At 38.8% G+C, this 23,538-nt stretch overlaps 1 protein-coding gene across 3 annotated transcripts in view; it reads left to right on the forward strand.

Moving 5' to 3' along the window:
• CLGN (calmegin) overlaps positions 1 to 23,538 on the forward strand; it is a 38,875-nt gene that overhangs the window by 12,577 nt on the left and 2,760 nt on the right. For all 3 annotated transcript variants that reach the window (XM_029076692.2, XM_029076693.2, XM_029076691.2), the window contains exons 2-13: positions 1,008 to 1,163; positions 3,320 to 3,393; positions 5,682 to 5,740; positions 6,314 to 6,455; positions 8,544 to 8,625; positions 10,402 to 10,594; positions 15,000 to 15,189; positions 16,108 to 16,221; positions 16,429 to 16,585; positions 19,172 to 19,387; positions 22,116 to 22,235; positions 22,624 to 22,786. In XM_029076692.2, the coding sequence (XP_028932525.1) occupies positions 1,017 to 1,163; positions 3,320 to 3,393; positions 5,682 to 5,740; positions 6,314 to 6,455; positions 8,544 to 8,625; positions 10,402 to 10,594; positions 15,000 to 15,189; positions 16,108 to 16,221; positions 16,429 to 16,585; positions 19,172 to 19,387; positions 22,116 to 22,235; positions 22,624 to 22,786 (1,657 nt within the window). In that variant the 5' untranslated portion in view covers positions 1,008 to 1,016. The remainder of the gene's footprint in view (positions 1 to 1,007; positions 1,164 to 3,319; positions 3,394 to 5,681; positions 5,741 to 6,313; positions 6,456 to 8,543; positions 8,626 to 10,401; positions 10,595 to 14,999; positions 15,190 to 16,107; positions 16,222 to 16,428; positions 16,586 to 19,171; positions 19,388 to 22,115; positions 22,236 to 22,623; positions 22,787 to 23,538) is intronic.

Genomic DNA, 23,538 nt, shown 5'->3' on the forward strand with positions numbered 1-23,538 from the left:
GTATTTTTTTTAATTGAAGGGGTTAAATGCACTAGAACAATCCTATTCTAATAAATTAAAATATAAGTATCAATTAAATTTGAAGACAACCTCTTCTCCCTTTCTCAATAAATATGACTGAATGAATGCTAGTTTTCTCCAGGCACCCATTTAGGATCATGGTTGATTTACAAAAAACAACAAACTTACAGAACTTCAGAGTTTGTGCATCCCTGAGGCATTTTTCAACAGGTAGCTTTTGATAATTCCACATGGATTAAATTGAATCTTTAATTTCAGTCTTGTTCTGCTGTCTTAATTCCATGGTCCTGTCTGAGACCTTGGTTTATATTCCACAGTTGCCCCGTGCACTGTATTTTGGTAGAGTGTTTTGGGAGGAAAATCTGGTTCGGGAGGAATCTTTTTGGTGATAGGATGATTAGACTGAAATTAAAGATTCAATTTAATCCCTGTGGTATTATCGAAAGCTACCTGTTGAAAAATGCCTCAGGGATGCACAAACTCTAGAGTTCTGTAAGTTTTTTGCTTTTTGTAAATTAACTATGATCCTAAATGGCTTAGTTTGGAATGTTTGGGAGTGATCTCCCTTGGATTTGTGGGATTTTCTAAGTAAATTAATTTCCAGAGTGTTCAAGAGGTACTGGGTGCCTCTTTTCAGAGGAGTGGGCACATTGCCCACTTCTTGCCCAAATCCATCAGACGCCAGCAGGAATGTTGGAGAGGTGAAAAGACATCACAGCAGTTGTGGAGGATGCTTACCAATAAAAAGTATTTCTAGAGTTAAGGTACTTTGAGAAAATTGGATTTGACTCTCTGTCCATATGTAGAATGCGTGCTTCAAAACTCAGAGCTTACCTGAGAAATGAGGACTATCAAGAATGCAGTGGGAGGGAAAAATATAATAAGGGACTTGTAAATGTGGTTAAAGATGCCTCACTATGATTGCATCACATACATTTAAATGTTATAGTTGTACATTGAAAACTTGCTTTGTCTTAATTTTATAGATACTCAGTATGCACTTCCAAGGATATTGGATATGTTTGGGTTTCTTGCTGTTCATCTCAGTAAATGCAGAAATTCAGGATGAAGATGTTGAGTTACAGGAATTAGACACAAATTCAGAACAAACTGAAGCTGGTGAAGATGAACCGTCTCTAGAGGTAATTGAAAATATTGAAATCTGGTTTAAACTAAACTATAATTCATCTTAATGCATAAAAGTGACTGCAGTGTTCTTTCTGCCTTTTGTCATCCATTTTCCCCTAAGTGTAGTCTCGTTGTAGTCTCCTAAGCGCTTAGTATAGTGCTCTGCACACAATAAATGCTCATTAAATATGAATGAACGAACGAATCTGGGTCTTTGTCTTGTTTAGCTAGCATTTTTGTGATCTTAATAGACGGGGAGAGGGTTGGCAGAATCAAAATAGAAGCAGGTCACCAATAGAAGAGGATTAGATACTTCATTTCATTATTATTCAAAAACTCTTTGAGTAAGCAAGGCACTCGAATACATTGAGTTGCCCTTCATATGTGTAAATGACAACACTATTGGTGAAATTCTTCCATGAGGGCACATGTGGCAGGAAAGGCAACAGTCCTGGCCATATCATGCACACTTGCCTCCTTGTTTCCTACAACTCCTTTCTTTAATACAGTTTCACTACTTCATTATTTCCACTCCATCATTATCATTGCAAAACAGTTATTCTGCAGTTTAGTGAGGAAGGTACTGAATAAAGTTCTGGTAGGAAAATGCATAATAATACCAAGAAAGAATTCCTGCCTCACTTCCTTTTGGATTTTGAATGTAGAAATGCAGTCCTTCTGTGTTTATCCCAAGGAGTATGGAATAGTCATAATGCCCAACTTCTTCCTTTTTTGGCTTTAAACTGTTTAAACTGTGGCACACTGCAGAGCTGAAGATTAAAATTTGTAAGCATGGAAATAGAAAAAGGTGCATTAGAAGCTCTGTTATCTGGAACCTTACCAACTGGGAAGCTCTACTAACTGGCACTTTTGATATTTCCCATGTGAGGGCAATTTTGACAGAATGATTCCTTGTGGAGTAAGAGTTTATATATTTCAAACTCCTCTGCACAATTTTGAATTCCTCACTTCATTAAGATCTTTGTCTCGGATCGTATTTTATGTCATCCACTTTCATAAAAATAGATGCATAGTTTTTTTAACACCAAGCTTTTCTCTAGTGGTGAAGCTATGACTACTTCATGTGTTTGTGACATTCAGTGATTCAATAGAGGTTTGAAGTTCACTGAGGTCCTGTTCATTTATTTTTCTGAATGAAGCAATTTATCAATATCTGCATTGTCCATTTCTAAATTAAGTTGCTTCCCCAGTTCAACTTCCTTGGTTATCTGATGTGTGTGTGTGTGAGAGAGAAAGAGAGAGTCAATTGTATTTATTGAGCACTAACTCTGTGCAGAGCATTGTACTAAGTGCTTGGCAAAGTACAAAACAACAAAAAATGGACACATTCCCTGCGTACAGCATGTGTGTGTGTTCGAGGTGTCTCTTCAGTGCCTTGAAATTCATAGGCGAAGATGCAAGTAAAGATTTATTCACCTTTAACTCTTGTCTGGTACACTGGGGATAATCTGGTAAAAGTGTGAGGTTAAGGCATCCACAATGTAGGTTGTATCCTGGGGTGAAAGAAGGAGGGAATTGTATCATGGAGGGAGTTGTAACTGGGGGGGGGGGAGGGGGTGTAAATATACATATTATATGGGGTATGTGGGTCTAAATACATTGTGGATATACACATTCAGGGGTACGTAAAAACATACTTCTACACATATACGGAAAGAGACCTCAAGTTAGGGAACACACTCACTCACAGAAGGTGTTAACACATGTTGGACCCAGCCCTTAGGTTCCTTGGAACCCAAACTTCTGAGGTTTGGTTCAGGTAAGCATAGGCGATTTCACCCTCTCACAGATTTGCCTTGATTTAAGTCTGCTGAACTCATGGGAGGACACATTTTGGTTGGGATCCTGTGAAACTATGTATACTTAAGCTGGTATTTTCTGAAAGTAAAAGCTATAAAACAGCAGCCCAGTGTTTTCAGAGTTCTGTTGAATGATGGCTTTTTGATTTTCAGATATTTTTGCCCAGGGAGTATAGAAAGATGTGAATGTCTGAAGTTTTCAGTGGTATTCCTCTCTCCAGTCAGATGTTTATAGAATTGACCATGAGTGTCAGTTATTCAGTCGATATAAATTATTTTCCAAATGTAAATTGTCATATACGTGAGTCTTTGTGGAAAATGATGTTTCCTGCCTGTTGTCTGTGTTCTAGGTTAAATACAAGACTCCACAGCCTATAGGAGAAGTATATTTTACAGAAACTTTTGACAGTGGAATATTGTCTGGGTAAGTGTCCAGTGAATGTTGAAGAGGATCTGTTGCTAGGTCAGATTAGTTGTGTTAAGTGCTAGTTTATGGCCAGTGAAAACTGCTTTCAGCTTGGAAGTTATTTTGTTAAAAATACGTTTGCTAAAGATGGTAAACCAGTCATACACTCAGCATGGTTTTGTGAATTAAAAAAATTAGTTTTCCTCTGACTATAGTGAGTTTTCACTCTATTATTTTGGATAGAGCATTATGGCAAATTTAAGGACCCTGAGTCCAACAACATACATCTGTCAGGATACAGCACCATATTTTGGAAATTGACCAATAGTATTTAATGGGGGTTTTGTGCAGAGCATTGTTGTAAGTGTATGTATGCAACACAGGCTGCATGAGTTTTTTTTTAATGTGGGTCCTGTGAAAATGCACCCCATGTTAAAGGAGAAAGGGTTGTTTTTCTATTTCCATGATTTTAATTCATATAAATTTAGCTGTTAGAGGGTGAGATGGGAAGAGAGGAAAGAGGAATTGGGAATGTTGCAGAGGTTCCAGAAGTTCAGGGCCTTCTGGAGGGCTGGACTGGAGAAAAGCACAGACATACATAAGCCCAGGAAGTATTATTTATCATTATTATTAGCACTTAATATATGTTGTGTACTGTTCTAAAGCTGGGGTGGGTACAAGTTATTCAGGTTTGGACACATGTTCACAGTCTAAGCATGAGGGAGTAGGATTTAATCCCCATTTTATGGTTGAGAATCCTGAGGCACAGAGTTTGCCCAAGGTCACCCAGCAAGTAATTGGCAGAGCCAGGGTAAGACCCCAGGTCCTCTGACTCCAACTGTTGCTTTTTCCACTAGGCCATGCTGCTTCTCACTAGACATGCCCAGATTAGAGAGGTGGACTTGCAGACACATAGGGAAGCAGCGTGGCTCAGAGGAAAGAGCCCGGGCTTGGGATGCAGAGGTCATGGGTTCGAATCCTGGATCTACCACTTGTCAGCTGTATGACTGTGGGCAAATCACTTAACTTCTCTGTGCCTCCGTTACCTCATCTGTAAAATGGGGATTAACTGTGAGCCTCACGAAGGAACAACCTGATTACCCTGTATCTACCCCATCGCTTAGAACAGTGCTCTGCACATAGTAAGCGCTTAACAAATACCAACATCATTATTATTATTATTATTATTATAGGACAGGAAGGAGGAAAAGCTGATACACACAGGGCTCGAGGAACACAGAAAAAGCCCAGAGGGCTTGTCAGGAAGCATATTCTCTGTCTAAACCTGGATCCCTTAGACTTTAAGCTCCTTGTTGACAGGCAACATGTCTATTACTCTGTTATATTGTGTGCTTCCGAGCACTTAATACAGTGTTCTGCACACAGTAAGCACTCAAATATGATTGATTGGTACCGTACAGTGAACGTAATGGCTTTGTCTTCACAGCCCCAGTTGCATGGGTTTTAGTCTCTTGGTTGCTTTTCCTCCCTTCTCCATGTTGTAGGTCCTTCTGGGGTAGTGGGAAGCCGTGGCAGAGGTGGCCAGAAATAGCTGAGGGCTTCGCTGGGAATTGCAGTGTTCATTCAGTCTAGAGGGAACCAACCCAGGGAAACTGGATGTAAGGAGAGGACTGAGACGTCAAGCCAAATGAATATAGCTCACTTCCCTCAGCCTCCTATCAGCTGGCTCTCTCACCATCTTCATTTCTTTATTAAACATCTCTTATGTGCCAAGCGTGGGGATAATCAGATTGGATGCAGTCTCTGTCTCATATGGGGCTCACAATCTGAGGAAGGAGAACCAGACACATGATCTCCATTTTACAGATGAGAAAACTGGGATACAGAGAAGTTATCTGACTTGCCCAGTAGCATTCTTCCTACAACTTGCATCTGTCTGAATAGGGAGTGATGCAGTGTTGGAAGAAATGGTTGTGTGTGTGCGCAATTAGCACCCAAAAAGGCACTCATAATGCAGCCTGAGTTTTCTGAAACATTGGGGTTTGTCAGGAACATCACCCCAACATTAGCGAGATGAGAGTAACTAAAGTGTATAAAACCTTGAAATTTGGGGGCCGCAGAATATTGATCATGCTTCAAAAGTTATATCTGAGTTAAAAGGTTTTTATTAAATAAGGAAACTAAATATTACCGTATTAACCTTTTAATCATCAATAACTCATACATGGGAAGCCAAATTTATGTAGCATCTCACTTTCAAAAATCTTGCTAGCCTTGAATTTTGCTTGCTAGGGTCTTCCGTGCTTTTATATGTCATATAAATTGATATAATTTTTCCTTTACAGTTGGGTGTTGTCAAAAACAAAAAAAGAAGACACAGATGACGACATGTCTAAATATGATGGTAATTTCATTTTTTTAAATGTGTTTAGCTAAATTCCTTTGACTCTAGCTAAACTCTTTTCATGGGAAGTGTCTAAAGGGATCTGGGAAAATGTGCTCATGACAGGGAACAGTAGAAGAGTCCACCAATTGCCTTATAAGCTCGTGTCCCTATTTCAGTCAATAATAGTAATAGTAGTTAATGGAAAAAATCCCAAGTACTGCTACGCAAGTTCATTTTATGTTTGCGGTTTTCCAGAGCTTCAGGCAAGGCAAACCTGCCTGATTAGACAGGGGTAAGTGTTGAATAGGCATGTAAGAGAGGTGGAAAGATCAAGAGCTCATTGTCCTGGGCCAGAAGGGGACTGGAGCTGCACAGATTCCACATTTTGTTAGCAATTAAGTTATATCATATAAGTGAGGCAAATCCGCTTCCGAGTTAATAACCTACTTTGGAAAATAACTTGAGCTGCCTCTTTCAAGTTTAATTTACCAAGGTGATATGGGTGTGATAATAGTAATTGCTGCTTTTTTCATCTTCTAGGGTGACTTCTTTCAATCGGTTTTAACGTGTTCATTACATTGTGTTTTTTAGGCAGATGGGAAATAGAGGAGCTGAAAGAAAACAGAGTACTCGGTGACAGAGGATTAGTTTTAAAGTCAAAAGCAAAGCATCATGCCATATCAACCATGTTAACAAAACCGTTTATTTTTGCTGATAAACCTTTAATAGTTCAGTAAGTTTCATAATTATGTAGTTTCTCCTTTCTGTGTGTGGATTTTGAGGTACTTCAAATGTTTTATGGTTGTATGCCCTCGGCATCAAAGCGTGTCTATAATGGGAGGATTCTTTAAGAACATAACCCCCACATTAGATGAGAACTGAGTGTTTTTGAAAAATGTTTTTGATGTAAAAAAAATGTATTTGAGCTCCACTGTAATTTTATTACATCTTTTCTTTAAACTACAGACTTTAGTCTGTCACAGAATGGTAACTTAGAATATTAAAGGTCATTCGGTGAGAAATAATTAAAACTATAAGCCATGGCCAGTAAACAGGCTTTCAGGATAGCATGATAAAGAAGTGTTGTGAAAATCAAGATTACAGCATTAAACTATTTTCTCTGTTTAAAATTCCATTAGTGTGAAGAAATGTTAAATAGAATTCAGATCGAGAGCGATGCAATTTGAATTTGTCAAAGTTAGTATAACTACTGAATTTAGATTAACCCAGCCTACAGTGGGCCACTTTAATCATATTTGAAAATAATTGACATTGTGTAGTTAAAGACATGCATATTAGCACCAGACCTGATCTGACCTGAGGTTGTGTTAGATCATTGCTATCAGGATGAAGGTTCAGTGTGGGCAGGGTCTGTAGGTCCTGTGCAGAATGAATGCACTAATGATTGCTTCATTGCCATCATTACTAGGATAGTAGTTGGAGGTAACTAGGTGTTAGGGCTGTGCCATGACCCATCCCAAATCCTCCCCTCCAATTCTCCTTCTTTCCTCTTACCCTTGCAACCTTGGCTCCAGCCCATACCACAGTGCTCCAGGGAGAGAGGATTGCAGGGAGGCTGCCTGTGTACCCCAGAAGGATACATGAGCAGCCTTACTGCAGTAGAGAGCTCTTCACCTGTATTGTATAGAAGAAACTTTCCCACCCTGCACCCTCACACCACCCCCACTAACATTTTCCAATCTGGAAATAAGTCCCCTTGCTCAGATCAAACTCGTACCTAGCCAATTTCTATCCTAAACTTTCTTCACCCAGCCCTACTGGCAAATAAGTTCCCTTACCCAACCGAAACTTGCAGGTAAAGAAGCTTTTGGATGGATATTGATGGGTACAGGTTAGAGGTGCATACAGTTCTGCCAGAATCCATGCTTACAACAGATGTTTTGGGAGAGTGCTGCAGCACAGTTACGGAATGTTCTTATGACAGTTTGAGTCTGTTTAACTACAGTAAGTACAGTGTGGTGTTGGGGAAAAAAGTGTTCTGTGTATTAAACACAGTGGATGCTACAACATGAATTTATTTGAACACAGAGTTCTGCAAATATGCACTTTTCACATTAAAGGGGAAGTGAGTTGTGCTTGTATTAGTGCAGGTTTCTAAGCCAGGTTTAGCTCATTGATTTTATGTGGGGTATTATGGACAATCTTCTTAGAAATATTTAGTAAGATATAGTATCTGTGAAAGATGGTTTAGGTTGCAAGGTGGTGGTTTATATTTCAACCCCGTGTAAAGAACAGATCTGCCACTACACTTGGTTTCGAAACTACCTGACCTGTGTTTCTGCATTTCGATGTATGACTTTGTGTGAACATGATTCTGTGCCTCTTGTGAGCCCACTTAAGTATTTCAAGTTCTTCAGATAGCTTGACAGAGAACTCTTATTCACTTTTAATAGATACTTCTGCAGCAACTATTTCACACATTCAGAAGTTGTCACTCATGCAAACGTCAAGATTTTAAATAGACAAAGTTGGGTTAGATATAAATTTTTGTGAACAAAAGCAGGGTGTGGAAGTAGTAAGGAAACATTTAAATTGATATTCTAGAAATATCTGTTCTCTCTCATACTTAGATTGTGGTGAGCCCCTTGTGGGAGAGGGACTGTCTGACCTGATTAACTTGTATCTACCCAAATGCTCAAACAATAAGTGCTTAAGTACAATAATAAAAGTAATAGAAGGATTACCAGTTTTTTATATTGATTTACTCTGGTCCTTAAGCAGTTAAAATTAGTGCCACAAAGTAGAAGTGGACCTTTGATGATTTTTTAACAACTTTATGACCCTTCTTTTTCCCCCTCAGATATGAAGTGAATTTTCAAGATGGTATTGACTGTGGTGGTGCCTATATTAAGCTTCTTGAAAACACCGACAATTTGAATCTGGTATGACCTTTTGACACTTAAGAATAATATGTGTGACTTGAAATGTGTTTTTCAGGAATAACAGATAAATATTTAATAAGACTAATTGAAACTAATGATATGCCTATATAAAACTATCAATTTAATTTTATTAATACATCAATTGATTGTAAATAAATACTAAGAGCCCAGTCTCTCACAAAGTTGTGGTACTTTTTGCCCTTGATTTTAGTTTTAACTTTGTAAATTTGACTCTTCATTTAAATCCTAGTGAAAGAACAGTTTGAATGAACACTGAAGTAAATTGAACTCATTAGGATCTTATCTAAAGGAGCAACTCATTTCAGGCCTGAGAATAACACTTGAAGCAAATTATTTTGAATAAAATGTTTTAGGATGGAAGGGTGGATAATGGAGAGAGGCACTGGGGTAGGGTATATATGGCAATTCTCAGACATTCAATGCAGTTGCTTCCTAAAACCTGTGTCTTAGTCGAAACCTGTATCTGAACAAGTTTTCTCATAGGAATAATTTTACAAGTGGATCACTCAGAATTACCTGGGTAATTATCTGCATGGGCCCCCAGAGGTAGTGCCGTAAAGAACTCTTGATACCCATTTAGAACCCATAGCAATTCATAGAACAGATATAAAAAAAATTGAGGGATGTCTAATGTATTAAAGTGCACATTATTTAAATCAGTGTAACTTGTTCCTTTACAGATTTGAAAAGTGTAAGACCTGTCATACATATGGTGCATCCAAACCGTTATTTGATTTGGTTGTTCTTCTTACACCTCCCAAAAGAACATCTCTTAATTTTTCTCTTCTTGGACCCACCTTTCAATAACATTAAAACTCGTACATTCTTAGAATTTCTACTGTTGTCCCTCTTTTTACCCATTCTGTCCCTCTCATTCATGAGTGCATCAAAACTCTTCTTGAAACCTCTTAGTAGTTTCCATTTTCATAAATTTCTCTGGTAACAAATGCTGCTGTGTGAATACTCTTATTTGTTCTGAACTTATTTCCTTCACTAAATGTTTACTCTAGTTAAATGATTATTGATCCCATTGATACAAACCTGTTGAAATATTGAATCCTCTGATTTCAAACTCTCTGATACAGGAACCTGAAGAAATTTTGAGCTGATTTTCTTGGAGTGTCTTAAATCTGCTTGGGAATGCCCACTAAGGGAATGGCATTTTACTGCCGTGGCAGAAGGCTCTTATCGTGCCCCCCCTTTTCAGACTTGAAGGTGGTATTGGCATGCACCTGGCCTTTTGTCTTCAGGCTCACAGTTTCTGTTCTGCTTTCCTTTTAAAAAATCTCTTCAGATCTGAAAGGGGGACACTAGGGCCAAGTAGACCAGGTGGCAGAGTAAACCTCTGTCACCTGAAAGGTAATTCTCCTCTTGCAGTAAGCAGGCATTAAGCAGAACTTACTTCTCCCAAGTGTCTCCACTCAGAAGGAGTGGGAGAGATTTTCGCTTTCCACAGCTCTCAGCAAGGTATTGTACCCTTCTTAAGAGTTCCACATGGAGAGTATGACTCAACAGAAATATTTTCATTGAGAATATAAAAGGTTCTGCTGATTTTCATTTTAGTTCAGCTTATAGAATCTATGAAAGTTGTTTTCATATGAGACTCCTTGATTCTGTGGGGTAAAATGTACTTTTTGATGTTAATACGTTAGCATTCGGTGTCAAAACAGAAGATAGTTACAGAAGTTTGGCTTCTGAAGTGCATTCATTTAAGGGCTCCGTAAGTAATGCCAAAATATGTACCTCTCTTTGTAGGAACAATTTTTTGATAAAACATCTTATACCATTATGTTTGGACCAGATAAATGTGGAGAAGATTATAAACTTCATTTTATCTTCAGACATAAGCATCCCAAAACTGGAGTGTTTGAGGAGAAACATGCCAAACGACCTGATGTAGACCTAAAAAAATTCTATTCAGACAGGCGGACCCATCTATATACTCTTGGTACATTTTAAATTGCATTTTAAATGAATTATTTAAAGCAGTAGCAGAGAAGGGGGAGTATTTTACCAAACATTTTCATCTAGTACCTCTTATCAAGTCGTTGTGTTTTTTCATGGTATTTTATATAGGGTAGGAAAATGATGCTTCAAACACCCTACTGTAATTTTATTGAAAAACCTAGAACAGTTTTCTGTAATGTAATATTTGGCATTGAACCTAAAGGAATTTAATTTTTCATCTGAGAATCTCTTTTCCACTGTAGTTTAGAATGGGATATTTTGAAGGTCAGTCATCTTTGAAATAATGCTAAATTTTATTTAAAGAAAATAGAAATAGAAAATAAAATTAAAAATTCTAGTGATTCCATAACAAGTAGCTACATCCCTCTCTTTTTTTATATATTTTTGGTGTAACAGGACATTAATATCCCAAGCAGGAAAATAAGAAATGATGCCATTGAATATTTGAAACACTTTCATTTTGCATTTTAAGATTCATGCCCCAGTTTTAAAACAGAATATGCATGGACTGAGGGCTTATAAATCCACTAGATCACAGCCCGCTCTGTATATATTTATTAATTTGTACATTCATTTATTTCAAGTACTCTGTAAATTTTTGTCTACCTTCCCCATTAGAGTGTAAACATGTGAACATTGTATATGTATATATCAGTTGGTGGTTTTGTATCGTAGTACGGTGCATTGTACCCATTGGGCCCTCAATAGAAATTATTTCTATTGTGGAATCCTTCCACTTGAAATAAAGCCAAGAGAACACATGATTAAAAAATAATTATAAACTAGATTGTAAACTCCTTGAGGACAGGATTAAGTCTATTGAACTCTCATAAACACTCAATAAATATTATTGAAATAAATGTCATTAATTGATTGAAATAGACTAGAAAAAACCAACCCATTTATATTTTTTGGCTAAATCTAGAATTATCTAGAATTAGGAAACTGAACCTCAAGAAGTCACCAGGTCTGGGCCAGGCAGATCAACATCTAAATAATCCGAGATGGATCTCCTATTTTTAATGATTTTCAAAATAGAGATACCACATTCCAGAGGTTTTCTTTCTTCAGCATCAACAAATTAATCCACTGTCTAGCCAAGCATTCTTCCGCTGCAGTTTAAGCTTATTTCTTTATGGTTATGCCTCTTTGGAGATGGAAAACAGCTGGTCTGCAATCTCTTTAAAATAATCTGTATGTATTTGAACACAGTAATTAAGTCATCCTAGCTTTTGCACATCATTTGTTTACTACCATGTTAGTTTCTTTAATTACAGCCTTTTATCGTTCACTCATTTTCTGCATCTGTGACTGATTTTTTTCCTCCTATAGTTTTATTGTCCTTAAAACCTACCTCATACTTCTCCCTTAAGCATTTCTTTTACCTTTTAATGGTCCAAAATTTCATAACAATTTTGAAATCTGTTCTATATTTTTCAAGGAATTAGCAAAACTGCCCAATTTAATACAGTCAGTTCTTCTGTACTTTCGATTTTTCATTATGCATTTTGAATAGGACACTGCCGTAGGTCGAAAAAAGGGTTTGTGCATGGGCATGAATACTCTAACATGAGATTCTTTAGGAGCACCCTCCTCCCGTTCCCCCCCCCACACACACTTCAAAGGACTGAAAGTATCATGCACACAAAATGTTTTGAAATAAAGGAGATCTCCAGAGGTTCCTTGTACCCCCACATAACTCTCTCCTCTTGAGATCTCCTATCTGCTGCCAAACTCTATACCTTTACTGTGCCTCCAACTTCATCCCTTTTCACCTTCACAAAACATTTTCTCTGACTCTTTTCCCTTCCTGAATGTCATCCTCATCTGCTCACTCTTGAATGGTTCCTTCATCTCTGACTCCAATCGTGCAGCTGATTCCCCTATACTAAGAAGGGCTCTCTGGATCCCACTGCACCTTCCAGCCATCAATCAATCAATGGTATTTACTGAATGCTTTCTGTGTGCAGAGCACTGTACTGAGTGCTTGAGGAAGTACAGAACAACGGAGTTGGTAGACGCAATCCCTGCCCACAAGAATATTGCAGTCTACAGTCTAACTCCTTGAGTTGGTCAAATACCTCTCTCTCCTCTAATTTGCTTCTGGACTCTTTAGATTCTGGTTTCTGCCCCCCTAAATCCATTGAGACCACTCTCTCCAAGTTGCCAACTTTCTCGTCCTGGCCAAGTCTAATGGACTCTGTTCTGCCTTAATTCTTCTCGACCTCTCAGGTGCCAACAACATTGCCAATCACTTATCCTGGGAACACTATCAGATCGTCCCCCTCTAGACTGTAAGCTCATTATAGCTTCTACCGGCTCTGATATATTCTCCCAAGCGCATAGTACGTCGTCGTCATCAATGGTATTAAGTGCTTATTGTGTGCAGAGCACTGTACTGAGCTCTTGGGAAAGTACAATGCAACAGGAGGTTGTAGACATGTTCCCTGACCATAATGAGCTTACAGTCTAGAGGAGTGCTCTGCACACAGTAATCGCTCGATAAATACCATTGATGATGAGGTTGATCTTGGTTTTACTGACACCCTCCTGGTTCTCCTCTTTCCAGTCCCTTCTCCTGGAAACATTAGCTAGCCTCAGAGGTAAAGGAAGAATCAGGAGAGAATTTTGTTAGAAAAGCCAAGGTTAGATCATGTGTTCTGGGGAAGGGGGTAGTCAGTAGTACCAGAGACAGCCAAGAGGTCAAAGTGAATTAGGACAGAGTAGAGTCCATTAGAGGTGGGAAGAATGATGTCTCTCCCGGTTCACTTCTTACCTCCCTGTGTGATCGTTTCTCAGTCTCTTTCACCTTTTCCTGTGACTCCCAGGTTCTGATTTGGGTCTTTCCTTCTATTTATGTACATTTTGGATCGCCCTCTTTCCGGGTAGATATGGATTGTGGAAAGAATGCTCCTTAATTCTTCCATGCATTCTGTCCAAATTGCTAAATGGAAATATGCAAGTTGACTGTTTTTCTGGTCTGTTGTGTAAAAGAACATGCGATGTGAGTTCTCACTCTCTGTGCACAAATGGCACCCACAGATATCAGACATGCCTTAGCTGACCCAGAATGAACAGTCATACTCGATTGTTAAGCAGTGTGGCCTAGTGGAAAGAACATGACCCTAGTAGTCAGAGGACCTGGGTTCTAATCCCAGCTTCCCTACTTGGCTGCTCAAGTGATTTGAGGCAAGTCACTTAACTTTTCAGGGCCTTGGTTTCCACATCTGTAAAATGGAGACTTGGTAACAATAATAATAATAATAATAATAATAATGTTGGTATTTGTTAAGCGCTTAGTATGTGCAGAGCACTGTTGTAAGCGCTGGGGTAGATTCAGGGTAATCAGGTTGTCCCACGTTGAGGCTCTTCTCCCTTTCTTAGACTGTGAGCCATGTGTCAGACAGGGACTATGTCCCACCTGATTAATTTGTATCTACTCGGCACATCGTAAGCACTAAAATTTTATTATTACTAAGCATATTATGCAGTGTTAGCATAATGATATCCCTAGAAACTTATGGAAATCTGCAGAACCTAGAGCCTGTCCCCAGGGAACTCCCCACCTTTCTGTTTGCTCCAAAGCTATTTCCAATGAACATGAATTCCACCTTTGAGGATGAGTGGCAGGAGCCAAAGCAGGAGGCGGCAAAGCATCTAAAATAAAATAGTGCACATAACGCTGCCCTATCAGTATGACAAAGAGTTGAACACCGGTCTGTCCAGTGTGACACCAGATAAAAATGGTCATCATAATGGAACTTACTTAATTTCTCTGGGCTTCATTCATCTCTGTGGAAAATAGAGATAAATGTGATATCTAATATTACTGTCATAGGTTTTTTCCCAGGGGAAAATTATGTAATTTCAAATCTTTTTACAAATGTAAAATTGACTTTCATAAGACTGTGAAAAAAATAATAGTGGAAAAGTTTTCCACTTTATTCAGAATACAGTTTTCTTTTCTCAGTCTCTTATTAGAGAGGTAGTCTGGAAAGTACAGTGTTCAATAACCATAACTTATTTAAACTTCGTATATTGAAAAGCTTATTGATGAGCCATTCTGTGGAAAGAAAGGGCCCATATACCCCAGAAAAGTGCTGCCAAGTGATGAGCTCCACCCTGCAAGCTTCAGCCCTACCACTGTAATCTTGTAGAGGAGTAGCAGAACAGCCCCCAAAATGCCAACCACTCCCTTTCTTTACAGCAGGGGAAAAAGCACTGGGGAGTAAACAGTAGTTTCAAGTAGGCAGGCAGTGTTTCTCTCATTATTTGCCAGGATTTCAGTAGCCATATTAGAACTGAACCCATAAAGTTTGGATTTGTTTCCTGAAAAGCAAAACTGTAACTAAAGCATATTTTAATGAATTTAAATTGTTTTATAGTTCTGAAACCAGATAATACCTATGAAGTATTAATTGACCAAACGGTTGTTAGCAAAGGAAACCTACTAGAGGATGTGGTTCCTCCCGTCAACCCTCCTAAGGAAATTGAAGATCCCGAGGATAAGAAACCTGATGACTGGGATGAAAGAGCAAAGATTCCCGATTCTTCTGCTGTCAAACCAGACGATTGGTGAACATCATTCTTCTACCTTTGTAGAATATCGTAAAGCAAACACCTTTTCAAAGGCAGAAATTATCATAGACGCGTAGTAGAATTTACCTAGTTCCAGCCCAACATGCCTTTTCTTCCATCAAGGAATATGGAGAAGGACATGAAAAAGTGGCATTTGCTTTTATTTATTAGAAAAGACCTTGATAGATTTATCTAATCCATCCCAATTTATCCAGATGGACTCAACGTATTAACGTAACTTAATTTTGCAACCAGAAAATGTTTGAGGAGAAATGAAGTGAATCATGCTTCGAAAGATTTGCCTCCTAAGAAAATGTGAAGTAGTTACCTCTGTACTGTCCAATAAAGTGGAAATTAGAAAAGTATTTTTTCCACGTGGTCTGTATGGAACAAAGCAACTGGGCAAATATAGTTCATTACTCCCTAGTAATTTTTTTTAATGTGGATAACTAAAGTTTATAGGATTCTTTTTTTTTTTTAAACACCTCTCAGAGTTAAGGACTGCAATATGAAATTAAAGCTGAAAAATATAACTTCTATATTTGGAAAAAAAGATTCTTTATTTTTATAGTGAAATAAACTATTGCATTTGGCCTTCATAGTTGAAGCTGTTTTATTGATGTTGAGTCTCCCAGAGGTGGTCCAAACTGCTGTGGATTCCTTTGGGGACTGCCTGGCCCACGGGGGCACGACCAGCCCTTCTAGGGGCAGGGCTGTTCTCTTTGAAGTGCTTCTCCAATCCCTAGTATACTACAGGGTGATATAAGTAAAATTCATGATAATTTAGAATCGTTTTAAAATTTTCATAAGCAATGAAGCGATTCAAGGCTAGTATTTTAAATTATTCAATGGAATTTTTAAGTGGGTGGTTGATTATTGGGATTTGTGATAATATAAACAATACTGTCTTTAAAGGGATGATGATGAACCTTCCAAAATAGAAGATCCTGATGCTGTTAAACCAGAGGAATGGCTTGATGATGAACCAATGTACATATCAGATCCCAGTGCTGAAAAACCTGAGGATTGGTAAGAATTCCCTTACTCTGGATCTAAATTTCAGGGTGCAGAGATTTATTGATTCAGTTATTTAGTGTTATTGTAAGTTAGTAATAGTAGTAGTTAGTAGTATTGTTAGTTATTGTTTCAGTTATTTCTGTAATTTTTGGGGGAAAGATTTGTGATGACCAATTTGCTATTTAAATAACAAAGTTCTACTTGGCTTTCCTATCACAGGGATGAAGAAATGGATGGTGAATGGGAAGCGCCGCAGATTCCTAATCCAAAGTGCGAAACTGTTCCAGGCTGCGGGGAATGGACGCGCCCTCTAATAGACAATCCAAATTTTAAAGGAAAATGGACTCCTCCGATGACAGATAATCCTAATTATCAGGTTAGTTTGTATGGCAATTATTAAGTGCTTCCTATGTACTAAACCCTGGGATAGCTAGTGGACAAAGAGAAGCAGCGTGGCCTAGTGAAAAAGAGCAGAGGCCTGGAAGTCAGAGGACCTGGGTTCTAATGGTGGTTCTGCCACTTGTCTGTTGTGTGACCCTTGGGTATGTCACTTCACTTCTTTATGCTTCAGTTACCTCAATTGTAAAATGAAGATGAAATCCTCCTCCCTCCCACTTAGACTGTGATCCCCAAGAGAGATAGGGACTGTGTCCAACCTGATTATCCTGTATTTACCTCAGTGATTAGTATAATGCCTGACATATAAGTGCTCAATAAATAAATACCATTCATTCATTCAGTAGTATTTATTGAGTGCTTACTATGTGCTGAGCACTGTACTAAGCACTTGGAATGTACAGTTCGGCAACAGATAGAGACCATCCCTGCCCAATAACGGGCTTACGGTCTAAACGGGGGAGACAGCAAAGCAAAACGAAACAAGACAACATCATCAAGATAAAAAGAATCATGGAGATATACACCTCATTAACCGTTAAAAAAAGAATAGATTTTGATGAATTTCTTTTGATGTTATCTGTGTTTTTTTCTGCAGAAATTAAGCAAACTAAAAAATTGAAGACATGACACAGTAAACAAATATTCTTTTTCCTTGACAAATATATGTTTAATATGAAGCCTCATAAACAAATGTTTCCCAAATTAAATACTTAGTAACGTAAAGCCTTACGTAGTATTTTAAGAATGAGTCTTAGATTTGGGATGAGGCCAATATGTAATTTTTGTGAGAATATTTAAGATTTTAATATCATTGGTGGTAACATCAGCATTTGCAGCATGTTATAAAATACTCATATGTAAAATAGCTATATACAAAATAGAAGGGGTTTAGTTTCTTTTGTAGCTTTCCCAGTGTATTTCGTAATCCCTGTTACTGGGGCCTCCCTTGCCATTTTATGGCAGTTATATATCCTTAGAAAAAGCTTGCTTCTGTCATGCAGCCCACCATATTCCACATTTATTTTATCCCTCTACCTCTGCCTTTGTTTTCATTTTCTTTCACTTATTTCAGGTATTCTGTTCTCTGGGGTAGATTCAGGCTAATCAGTTTGGACACAATCCATGTCCCACATGGGGCTCACAATCTTAATCCCCATTTTACAGATGAGGTGACCACGGCACAGAGAAGTTAAGTAACTTGCCCAAGGTCACACAGCAGACAAGTAGTGGAGCTGGGATTAGAACCCAGATCTTTCTGACTTTCAGGCACGTGTTCCATCCACTTGGCTATACCGACTTCTCTACTTCCAACTACTTTAAAATTTTCATACTTACCAAGCCTATATTTATGAAGGAATTTTACCTTTTATTACTTATTTAATATTTTTCTTCATTTTCAAGGCTGTATAGCAATCCCCATTATAAATAAACACTCTTTAGTGCTCTTTCCAAATAGCTATTAAACTGTAATATTCTCAGTTTGAGATAAAGCTACCAAATTTACTTTGGCTTAAATATCTCCCTTCTTCTCCTCAAAAGTTAGAGTATTTTAACTGACTTGAGTAGAATCTATTTCAATTTAGCTTCAGTTATGGCAGATATATTGAGAATAGGCTATGTTTGAACCCTGGGGAAGTGGGGAGGCCTTTTTCAACAACTACCTTTAGATGCTCTGTTTGTCATTGTGATATTGGATGCTGACTTTATAATTCATTGTTGTTTGTCTTCTCCTGTAGTGTTTCTATCTGTGGAGCCTGCCTCTCTCCCAAATCCGTTTGCCTCGGAAGTAATTACCCCAGGAGCTGAGGCACAAAATGACTAATAAATACCGTTATTACAGTACTACATCATAGATAACAACGTGGCTCAGTGGAAAGAGCACGGGCTTTGGAGTCAGGGCTCATGAGTTCGAATCCCAGCTCTGCCACTTGTCGGCTGTGTGACTGTGGGCAAGTCACTTAACTTCTCTGTGCCCCAGTTCCCTCATCTGTAAAATGGGGATTAAGACTGTGAGCCCCACGTGGGACAACCTGATTCCCCTATGTCTACCCCAGCGCTTAGAACAGTGCTCGGCACATAGTAAGCGCTTAACAAATACCAACATTATTATTATAACAATAGAGCTCTGGTGTGCTAGCATAAGTGCCTTTTTGTTCAATAGGATATGAAAGGGAACACTCTGAAAGTGTTTACATATGTTCCTACAATAAAATAAAAGATTCTGTTGATGCATGTTTCTGTTATTCTTTTACCAGGTTACTATATTATGCCCGTAATCACTCTTTTATAATATATTTGTAATATTTTCGTCAGTGCTTTGGATCTTGGGAACTTATTACAGTGCTTCATATCTTTTGGGAAATTTTACTTCATTTATCATTCTTTCACCGAGCACTCTTTTCCTGCAACCAGTTTAGACCGCTAACCAGGGTATTTCTCATTTTGCTCATTAGTTTTTCCCTTTTACCAATATTTATCCTTTGCTTTTTTGAGATTTCTCATTTGCTATTGGCTCTCCCAAGCAAGTACATATATTTTATCTTCCCCCCCTTTATTTTTTCAGGGAATATGGAGTCCTCGAAAAATTCCGAACCCCGATTACTTTGAGGATGATCACCCATTTCTTCTCACTTCTTTCGGTGCTCTTGGTTTAGAGCTATGGTCTATGACCTCCGATATTTACTTTGATAACTTTATCATATGCTCAGAAAAGGAAGTAGCCGATCGTTGGGCCGCAGATAGTTGGACCTTGAAGAACTTGGTAGCTATTGCCAATGAGGTAAAGTATTGACCGAAATTATTAATAGTAGCTATGTAAATATGCATAGTAGTACTATACTAATTAACATTAGTGAAATCGTGACTTTGGTTTTTTTTAAAATTTGCCATCTTTACAGGTAAGTGTAAAGCACTTAATTGTGTTATTAATTAATCAGAGGTGGTATAAGGACAGACAAGTCATAACACAAATGGAGAAAGATTACAATGGAGAATTCTAAAGACAAAGCATTCCTGTCACAACATCCAAATCGAATTCTTGAAAATCCATATGTTAAACAAAAATAACATTGGCTGGGTATTATTTCAATCATAAATAAGGAGCTAGGTCAAAGAAGTTTGAAAATAATCATAATAGTGTCTCACCAAGTGAAAGGTGAAAAAGCCTTCTAAATCTTATTTCAAGCAGCCTACAGCATCTGACCCTTCCATGAAACTTATAGGAATCATTAGAACTTTATGGGGAATCGGTTTATCAGTCAACCAGTCATATTTATTGAGTGTTTATTGTGTGTAGGGCACTGTACTAAGCGCTTGGGAGAGTAGAGTATCAGAGTTGGTAGGCATTTTTCCTGCCCACAGGGAGCTTACAGTCCAGAGTTTACAACTGTTTAGTCCTTTGCAGTAGTAGGTGAACTTGTTTTTTTTTTTTTAAGTTCCCTTTAAAATGCCAATGAATCACTGATAGATATTACTACACGATTCTTTCCCAGGGTAAGTCTGTTCCCCTATTCTTCCATCATGTTCTTCTAAATAGTGCTCTAAAAACCTGTGCTCTGGCAGAAATGCTTGTGATACTTTAAGCACAAGTATTTGGAGGCCCCTTTCATTGATCAAAGGAGAGGCAAGTGCCTGGAAGCTTTGTTTTATTTTCAAATGACTGTTCATTAGTGTTTCTAGTAAAAATTTATTTTTGTGTAGTGTGATTGTTCAACAATTGGTGTTCAGTCAGCAGAAATTGTGGTGAGCCAGGGAAAAATTGTCAGATGACCATCTCTCTCATCAAAGATGGCTGGTGTTTGCTGTTGCATCATGATTGTAAACAAAATAGATGTTGCTCTGTATGTACTATTTATGTGGCTGATGTCAATCAATCAGTGGTATTTATTAAGGGTTTACTCTGTGCAGAGCACCTCAACTAGGCACTTGGGAAAGTATAAAACAACAGAGTTGGTAGATGTGCTCCCTTACAGTCTAGAGGGGAAGACAGACATTAATATAAATGCACAAATTATGAATATGTACAGAAGTGCTGCAAATTTCTACTAAACAGGGAGAGACACTTTCCATACTTGGTGGAACTGATTTAGATAATGTGAAAATCCAGAAAGTCCATCGATTTCTAATAATTTTAGTATTTATGAAGTGCTTCTTAAATGCTAGTAGATGGGGTAGATGAGATAATCATGTCAGACGTTGTCCCTCGTCCCACATCAGACTCAGTCTGAAAGGGAGGAAAACTGGTATTATGTCTCTTTGACAGGTGAGGAAGCTTAGGGACAGAGGGGTTAAAGCACTTAGTACAGTTCTGTGCACGCAATAAGCACTCAATAAATATGATTATTATTAATGATAACAATAATAATATGTGACTTACCCAAGGTCACACATTTGGCAAATGGTGGAGCTGGGACTAGAACCCAGGTCTCCTAATTCCCAGTCCTGTACTCTTTTTCACTAGGCCGCAGTAATTTTCAGTGGTTATCCATTCTCTCTGCTTTAAGTAGAAATTCCCAGCAGTGGACTCCCTTCACCTCTCTCCCTCTTACAGATCTTCTCTCTCCTCCGGCTGTACCCCAACTCGTACATTCCTCTTCTGCCAGTCTACTCACTGGGCCGTATTCTTGTCTGTGCTCCTCCACTCCCTTGCCCCGCCCTTCCTCCTAACCAGGGTTCCCTCCCCTTTCAAACTTTCCAGGCCACAGATCTCCCCATCTTCAAAGGTTTTCTGAAATACCACATCTTCCTAGAGGCAAACTAACTCCGCATTTCTGCACCGACTCTGTTCTTATGGTCTTGTACTCTCCCAAGCACTCAGTATGCTGCTCTGCACTTAGGAAGCACTCAGTAAATACTATTGAGTGATCTGCTAACTTTTGAACTCTCCCAAGCTCTTAGTACAGTTCCCTTCCCACAGTAGGTGTTTGATCTGTAAATTGTTTTTCTCCCATGTTAAACGGTGACCTCCTTGAGGGCAGGGATTGTGCTTAGTATGTTGTTGTTCACAGAGTCGGTGTCCAATAAATATAATGGATTGTGCCCATGTAATTTCGATCTATTCAGCAGTGTGATTTGATGGGCCGGAATTCAAAGTGTATTCTTAGGCAAGCCTGGAGATCTGCAAGATTGTACACAGACCATCAACAGGTCCATGAAGAGTGCTATTTTCCTCAGGTCCTCCATGAATGAAAATTCTGTTGTCTGCCATGTGAATCCCAGTTGTTAGTCCCAGCATGGCAACCGTTGCCATAATTGGGATTGCCCTCTTCACCAAGAGCCACCTAGTTCTTCATATTTTTCATCATCTCGACAACAGGATTTGGTCTCTCTTTGTTTTTCCTCTTCTGCGCAGCTTTTTGTCATGTTTTACCTCTCATTTCCACAAAGGCTCCAAAGGTGAGGATCAGAATGTCCCACGGGGTACATACTAAATATGAAAAGAGGAATTCCTGACCTGGAAGTCTCAGAAAAGAGAGAAAAATGTTCTTTCTTCTCTCTTGTTTATGTAGCCTGGTGTGTTCAGCCAGATGATGACTGCTGCAGAAGAACGTCCGTGGCTGTGGATTGTGTATGTTTTGACTGCAGGGCTGCCTGTAGCGTTAATTACATTGTTTTGCTGGCCAAGAAAGGTAAAGGAAATAGATTTCCTCTCTTGTCTTCCATTTTTTTTTGTGGTAGTCACTGTGTTCTCTGTTCTAAGACCTGGAGTTCGGTACAAGGTTGGACAAAGTCCCCGTCCCACCTAGGGCTCACAATCTAAGTTGGAGGGAGGAGGATTTAATTCCCCTTTTACCGATGAAAAAATCGAGACCTAGGAAAGTTCAGTGACTTGCCCAAGATCCCTTAACATTCATTCATTTTTTCAATTTTTTTTAAATTGCTTTCTTGCTGATAATGTTTCATATTTTTCAGTGGGTATTTAGAATGTCCATATTGCTACAGTAGGAATAAGTTATTGCAATTGTTTAATGTTCTTTAGCGTACCCATGTTAATGAGTACCTCGTTTGTCACTGTAGAAAAATGTGGAAGAGGCTGACTACAAAAAAACTGACATACAGAAGCCACAGACGAAGGGAGCGCTGGAACAGGAAGTGAAAGAAGAGAAGGCACCTGTAGAGAATACTTCAGATGTGGAAGAGGAAAAGGAAAATCAAGTTGACGGTGAAACTCCTGAAAAGGGTATGCTTTACTTCTTGTTTTGATTGAGTCTATGGCAAAAGGGAATGATTGGTGGAATAGGCACGTGTGGAACAGTTCCAGCCTCAACGCTAGGGTTTCCAGAACTAAGCCCTCCTCTAGACTGGAAGCTTGTTGTGGGGAGGGAAAGTGTCTGCCGACTTTGTTATGGGTTTATTCTCCCAAGCGCTTAGTACAGGGTTTTACACACAGTAGAGGCTCAATAAGTACGATCGATTGTGTTAGGGGCTGAGCGAATCTGCCGTCGGCACCAGGTGAGGCTTTCTCAGCCCAAAATATTGTTTGTTGTCGTCCTGCGGCCTTCAGACCTCGTGTACTCGTTTGAGGTATAGTGCTCAGCTAGGGTACCTGAAGTACACTTGTAGAAGTCACTGCCACAGTCCCGTTGTTCTACATCTTAGCCCCCCAGCTGGCACAGGGAGCAGACGTACGGTCTTCAGTAAAGCCCCTGTTCAGACAGCTATTCTGAGAGGCAATACTAGTCCTGGCTCCTCCTTTGGATGTGTGGTCCCAGAGTGGACATGGGTGTCCTCAGGAATCACAGGCTTTCTTTCTTAAACTCTATTAAAAATAGTTTGGTGCAAATAAGTTAAACAACTTTACATGATACAGAACGGTGGAAATCAATACGGGGCACAAGAGCTATTGGCCTCCCCAGGGCGTGATTAAAAATTCATTTTAATGGTGCCAATGGGTGGGGGCTTAAAACTGCAAACAGTTTAGTTTCCTCCAGC

Source organism: Ornithorhynchus anatinus, chromosome 12 (assembly GCF_004115215.2).
Source record: "Ornithorhynchus anatinus isolate Pmale09 chromosome 12, mOrnAna1.pri.v4, whole genome shotgun sequence".
In the NCBI taxonomy this organism is placed as follows: Eukaryota; Metazoa; Chordata; class Mammalia; order Monotremata; family Ornithorhynchidae; genus Ornithorhynchus; species Ornithorhynchus anatinus.